Below are 7,000 nucleotides of genomic sequence, written 5' to 3' on the forward strand. Positions count from 1 at the left end.
GGATGAGCTGGGAAAGGAAATGGTCCAAAAATGGAAGGTGGGCGTCAAAGGGAAGGGAATGGGCGGCAAAAAGGGGTGTCTGTCCAACGTCCGTGACACATTCCATATAGCTAGTTCAGCGACACACATTCATCAAGGAGCTTGCGTGACCTGCTCGAGCATCTGTGTTTACGGTTCCATCAGCTGAGTACATGATAAATACTAGGTGTGATTGAGAGAGAACGGTAGCCCCTTGATAGGATTCACGGCTTCAGCTCTACAGCTACCCGACTGACTCTACACCTGGCGAATCCTGGGGAATTCCTGCGCTCCCATATTCCGCAAAATGACAGACATATCGCTTGACAGAGTAGGTACCTCGTTGGATTTGCTTGCTCCTGTATTCAAGCACGTATTCTGTAGGCGTTGTTTGTCGCGCTTTGGGTATGTAACGATCCTGTTTATCTTCATTCGACCTGAGGTTGCCTGACTTGCTAACTGGGGCATCAAGGTTGAAACCATGTTATATGGTATGTATCTGATTGTTGAGGACCCGAAAACTAGCATGACCTATGAAGATTGTTTTACATGTTGAATAGGTTTATATTTTGTCTTATTCTCTATCTGCGTCTACATTCTCTTTTACAAAAAGGGGAAGAATTCTCCACTCAACAAGCCACTGATTGCGACTACCATCACCTTATTCATCATGTGCACCACTCATATTGTGGTGGATTTTGTGCGGGGATGGAAGGCCTTCTTCAACTCGCCTATGTCCCCACTGGATTACTATGTGCGAATCTGGGACCCCTTGAACATTTTCAAGCAAGCTCTGTACGCGACCAATAAGTACGTTGACCTGCAATTTCCTCTTTATGAACTTGCAGGTTGACATTCAGTAGTGTCGTTTCTGATGGCTTAGTGGTAAGTGTTACATTGGAAATCTCTATTGTATTGAAGACATATGCATAGCTACAGGTCTATCGCTGCTATATTATCTGGGGACGCAGATACAGCATCGTGGTGATTCCAATTATAATGCCTGCTGCCACTACAGGTAAATCAGCTCCTATCCAATATGTCACTCCTGCTCACATATCCGACCAGTATGCGCATTCTTGGCAGTATACAACTTCTCCAAGATCCAACCTGGCGAAAGCGTTTTCACCTCCATCATCACCGAGTGGGCCACTGCCCTATTCAGTTTGTCACTTGCAACAAATGTCATCATCACAACCCTCATCGGTGAGTGCTCCGTTCCAGAGCTCAGAGTTTAATGAGTGATTCTGCTAGAATAGCCTCACGCATCTGGGCACTTCGTCGTCAGGCGTCGTCTACCCTAGGTCGCCGACATACAGCAAAATACACGAATGCCATGACTATAATGTATGTCTTCCTCTATCAGGGTGATGTACGGTCCTCACGGGTCAATGCGTTCATCACATAGCATCGAGTCTGGTGCCATTTATTCGGCTTCTGTCATGACTCTGCTCATCCTCTACTGCAGACGAACAAATGCTCAGGTTTGTCAGACTACCTCCCGCAGAATTCGCCTTTCTGACACCAATGATGCTGTGAATAGTACATCATCTATGACACTGTTGCCCAAGTTATGGTTCATGATCCATAGCTCTTCGGGGGTTTTCTGCTCTGATACTCTCTTGCAGGCGATTGTTCCTACTATGATCATCATGAGAGTCGGTCTAGGGATCAGCACAGAGGACGTTGCCACCTATGGCACGCGGATAGTTGTGCATGATCCCGAGGAGGGTCGCCGTACCTTCGCTCTCCCTATGCGGTTCCGTCAGAACCTGGGGACGGACGCTCCAGCTTATGAACTAGACGCGCGTGTGACGCGCAGTAGTATTACGGACAAGGTGCCGGTGCTAGGGCAAGGCTCCTCGCAGTGAAAGGTAACTATACTGAGAGGAGCCTCCCATGGATGAGCGGAACATGGTGCAACTAAAAGTTATGTTCACCTACATGTAAGGGGAGATGTCGCCCTTAGCATGTCGTTGGTTACTAAGTGCAGACTCTCATGTGCCAAATGTCTTAAACATTGGTTGAGTCCCTGGAGATTCATATGTCATTAAATGTGGAACCGAAGTATGTACCACCTCCCGGAAAATTAGCACCTCTCTCATCTGTCCAAATTCTCCCTCGATGCCTCTGACAGTGCTGGAAACGTGACGATCCATGACAGTGCGGCGAGCGCCACCAGAATGGTCACGGCCATTGATCCTAGCATTGATTGCACCGCGGCACATGCCAGTGTGTCCCATACAGATAGAAGCACACCGCGCGGTGTTCTTGCATTTGGCGGCATCCGACATCATCACGGAGAGAAGACTCGACTCTCGCAATCGGAGAAAGCCCATTGTCAGTCTCTGTGGCATCCTCCTGTTCGCATCCGACATGCATTCTGATCGCATTGTGAGACCCCGGGGACTCCTGCGAAGTCCCCTCACCGCATGGGTAGTGACATCAGCGACAGAACTCTATCCCAAAGAAGCAGCGTGAACGTCAAACCGGCCAGAAGCACCGAGAACGAGTGACAGTTCCCTAGTGCAGAACAAATATGGACGGTGAACATCTCGGTCGCCTATCACGCAACAGGCACTTGATGCTTCGCTTCTAACTATCGTCATGCAGCCTGACACACGCAAACTACATAGAGATCTTCAGCGGCCTCTCGGCGTTCACTCTATCTCACTTATTCATCACTCTGATGGGCTGAGGAGTCAACAGCCCCGACCTGTGACACTCTAACGGACTTAAGGCCAATGCGCTGGATGCTCGCCCGCGATACAGATGCCTATATCACATTGATCAAAGGCCCACAGAACGTCTACACAACACATATAGGTCAGAACATCTGCCACAGCGTCCTACTATGACGCTGTTCATACTTGCTTCGGTTATCGCATCTCCAGGTCTATTAGGTGTCATGCTACCTTGTCGGTGTGCCGTGCCGTTCATTCAGCCTTGCTTGACAATATCAGGATCTGATGTAGCTAGAGTCCAGCCCCCGTACATCCGTCCGAAGGACTCGGCGGTGTGGATGTCGTGCAAATCTGACGGTACAATCAGCAACCGACACCCTTGGCGAGAGCTATCTTATCTTGGCCGATTCTTGAGCTTGAGTTTGGCCTTCTTGGATAGGACTTCGTTACAGCGATTGTTCCGATCTACTTCCGCGACACATGTAAGAACGGCTGTGATAGTGATAAGAAGATGTGACTCTGCTGTTTGAACTCCAGAGGGCTCGTGTTTCGTGGGTCGTACTTCTCAGAGACCTGATCGACAACTCGCTGCGTGACTTCAATCAATTTGTTCACAGGAAGGTCATTGGCCGTTCGTAACGAGCCGACGCTCACGAAGGTTTTCGGGGCAAGACGGTGAAGGGTCTCTTTCTGATGTTGACCGTCATGGCGGTTACATGGCAGTTGCCCCGGTCAGCAGCAGAGCGAGTGCCTCTGCGGCAAGGAATACGCCGACGCACACCTTCAATCTTTGCATCCCCCCATTTATTTCTACACTCATGCAAGAGGTGGCTGTCCCCTTGGTGTAGAAGCAGTCGCAGAGTACAATGAGAGATGTACGGTAGTCGTTGACATCGAGAAGCTCAGGTTGGAGTATGCCTGGCCCCTGACGGACGGTTTTTTCGTTCTCCTCGCCAGCAAGATGTACTCATCGTGAGCGATGCTCCACTCAGTAAATACTATCAGGACAGGTCCTCCCAGGACCACTTAGCAAGTGGAGCTCACTAGCGTCTCTTGTCCGTCCTGGCGAGCGAGATGCATGCTTTACACGACACTCCATTTAAGCATACCATCTGTGCTCTACGTAGTCCTGCTTCCGAGACAAAGGCCACCTCAGCATCGGCAAATACTATCTGTGCACTACGTATGAAGAGGATCCTGATACCTTCATACGCGCGTACCAACGGTATCTTCGACCTCGTGCTGGTGAGTGCCTTGTATAGATTCCTGCGCTGATTATCCAACACCGTTCCGCATCGTAACAAAGTATGCTTCTACAAAATTGTATCAGAAGGTGCGCCAATATCGCGGAACAGAGAATACAGATCATATGGATAGTACCGCACGCAGTCCCTGTTCCGGCTATGGCTCTAACGCGAGGGCTTGTTTTCGATCTGGAATCAACATATCACTGTATAGTACCAAGAGTTATCACTTGACCTCTCATCGGCACACTATTGCTTAGGTTTGGATTCTAGGAATCACTATGATATCACAAGTACAGACACGTCAAAGCCGGAAAATACAACATTCGTCATACAAGAGCAGATTGAATACATCCTCCGCCCCCCGACACCGTGAAAATTCAGTAGCAAGTAATAGTGCACCCTATCCCAGCATCAAACAGCCACAGGGTCAACCTTCACAAGCGTGCCCGATGCAGACTCACAATACTTGTCCGGGGAAGATGAGGTACCCGCGAACGACACCATGGCGATAGGGTGGTCCCTTCCCACAATGTCTCTCTCGTCCACATTTGTAATTGAAGAATGGGTGCCAGTACGCCTGGTGAAGCGGAATGCGGGGAATGTCCCAGATCGAGAGCCGGCGCTCGTCATTTGGAGGGTATTCGGGGGGTATGAGCTCTCCACGGACTTTCCCTGGTCGATGCGGATGATGATCAGGTTGAACGAGATGCCCTGGGGAGTAGAAAGAGGTCGTCAGACGTGACACAGCTTCGAGAGTGTAAACATGAATCTTACAATAATCTGGACCACCTAGAAAAGCACGGCGCTTTAGCACACCCGGAATGGGCTTCGCGAATAGGGGAGGACGGTGAACTCACACAATCGGACACGCCGTACTGGGCATTATTGTTGGCGAGATACACGACGAAGAAGACGATGACTCCAACGGAGTACATCAGTCCGGACTCGATGATGATGCGCATGGCACGCCGCAAGCCCTCGGTCCCGCTGGCCACGCTGCTCATGGTGAAGATGGCTCTGGAACGGCGTTCGATCGACCAGATCTTGTACACGATCATCGCTACGTAGGGTTTAGCGTCGCTTTCCCCAGACGAAAATGGGGGAAGCAAAACGTACAAGTGGCGATAAGATTGAGAACGAGGGTGATGGAAAGGGTCGACGTGATGAATGGCGTGAGTTGTCCGGCGTTCAGAAAGGCGTCTGAGTGGAGGGTGAACTCGATGTAACAGGTGAACGCTTCGACGACTGGAGAATGGCACGTTGATTAGCTCGAAGCATGCTTGATCCATAGCTGTTGCTCTTACTCATTCCTGCGATCCATAGGATGCAGAGCGGAACCGGGACTAGCCAGTTCCCACCGTACACGATGTAGCAGCGGTAAATCTATATATACGCGTACATTAAGCTCTGTTCATTTCCCGCAGAATGTAGACGCACCAGCATCCCATCGGCAATGCTAGTCTGGGCCACGTAGTTGACCGTCTTCATGGCGTTGACCCAATAGGATATATCGGAGAATTCGCCGATGGCACCACCGGGACCATGATACCAGACGAAGGCGTCGAGGACATGGCGAAGAAGAAGGGCAACGTCCAGAGTTGCGAAAATGAATAAAAGCAAGGCAACGACCAGAAAGACGGTCCGCTGTCGGTGGCGGGACCGACTCTTGAGGAGCATAGTGTACATACACATCCCGAACGATACGAGATACAATCCTTGGTAACCGATGTCAGTGATAAAGGAGACATTGCAGAGCAATGTATATGACATACCGTAGAACATACTCTCAAGGAAGAGTGCCACGATCTGCGCCACATCGATAGGGAACTTGTCCGCCATGGTAGCAAAGCCTACACGCGAGAAAGCGGTCGGGGGCGCGCGCGTGAACTGGTGTCAGCGTCGCACCTTTCTATCACATTGGCAACAGGCAAAGATCCACGACACCCCCTGAAGGTTCCGTCGAGCACGATTCGTAGCGATGGTGCGTTACTACCGGATGGCAGATGGGGGGTGATCGTTTCTCTGAAAAGACGAAGTGCAATGAAGCGACCATCGCATCAGATCTCTGCGATGTACGATTAAGAGAACTTTGAGTCTTTTCACATGCGGACACGAGAGCTCCATATCCTCCTTATCGCTATCACCTGCTTTCTCATGCGGCGCCACCGGAGTTCACAACAACAGCTGGGTAAACGTCCTGTGTAAAAGGAACACACTGAAGCTCAAGAATTAGCTCAGATGAACATGTGCTCACCCAGGAAGGAGTCAGTCCCTGAAGATATAGCCCGGACGTACACGATGGCACCCGCACGCACCGGGGCTCTCGAACGAGTGTACGGGCGCTGAGGGCTGAACTCTAAACTACGTTATGATGTACAAAGAAGCATGGGGATGCGGCAAGTTTTTCCGATATCTCACCTGTGTGCGTTGTGTAGATGGTTCGTGGACCATTCAACAACTGGGGGCAGTTGTCTAGGTGATACGTGTCTGGGTGGACCGCGGACGGATCAGGGCCCAATTGGTGTACTGTGGGTATTGGTCGTCGCGGTGAGCTTGTCGCTCTTCGTGCACCCAGAGGGGGGAGAATGCCTCACCTGCCACTTGGTGGCCTTGAGGCTGGCTCAGAGCATTGGTTTGTACGTCAGAGTGTGACACGTCGGGGCGGGACACGAGGAAGCCGCGAAATGTCAGGCTGCACGATGACTGTAGGACAGAAACGGAGCGTTAAGCGCCAACGCCAGGCTGCGGACCGTGGTGGCGCTGTCATCACCGGTCGTTGCCCTGACTGCCCTTTGGATTCTGGACCATCACACTTCTTCCTTGTTTCCCGTGCTTTTTGTCTGTATTGAGGACTTCGGATACTCAATGAAGGCCGGGGGTTCCGTCACCCTACACGCCTTCGTGGGAGTCCCCGGGGTCTCACAGTGCGTACAGAATGCATGCGGCAGTGAGTCTGCAGACCCCTTATCGAGTCCTCGAAGTCGACGTCTGACGCTCACGAGCTGCGTGAGTCTGCTTCTCTCCGTGATGAAACCGGATGCCGGCGGTGCT

At 51.1% G+C, this 7,000-nt stretch overlaps 2 protein-coding genes across 2 annotated transcripts; one reads left to right on the forward strand and one right to left on the reverse strand.

Moving 5' to 3' along the window:
* Window positions 1–577: 577 nt before the first annotated feature.
* On the forward strand, window positions 578–1,889 carry DICSQDRAFT_63334 (uncharacterized protein; the record flags this gene model as incomplete). Its single annotated transcript, XM_007366938.1, has 8 exons — window positions 578–813; window positions 867–909; window positions 952–1,036; window positions 1,087–1,224; window positions 1,278–1,365; window positions 1,427–1,502; window positions 1,562–1,594; window positions 1,647–1,889. Coding segments are annotated over 8 exons (942 nt in total), but the record flags the coding sequence as incomplete, so codon positions are not given.
* Window positions 1,890–4,360: 2,471 nt separating this feature from the next.
* DICSQDRAFT_171278 (uncharacterized protein) lies at window positions 4,361–5,788 on the reverse strand (the record flags this gene model as incomplete). The annotated part of the gene is made up of 7 exons (XM_007366939.1): window positions 4,361–4,660; window positions 4,724–4,738; window positions 4,807–5,009; window positions 5,066–5,194; window positions 5,254–5,332; window positions 5,387–5,664; window positions 5,722–5,788. 7 exons carry the CDS (start codon window positions 5,786–5,788, stop codon window positions 4,361–4,363), a joined length of 1,071 nt encoding a protein of 356 aa, XP_007367001.1.
* Window positions 5,789–7,000: the final 1,212 nt, after the last annotated feature.

The sequence above is a fragment of the Dichomitus squalens genome, assembly GCF_000275845.1.
Source record: "Dichomitus squalens LYAD-421 SS1 unplaced genomic scaffold DICSQscaffold_21, whole genome shotgun sequence".
NCBI classification, from domain to species: Eukaryota; Fungi; Basidiomycota; class Agaricomycetes; order Polyporales; family Polyporaceae; genus Dichomitus; species Dichomitus squalens.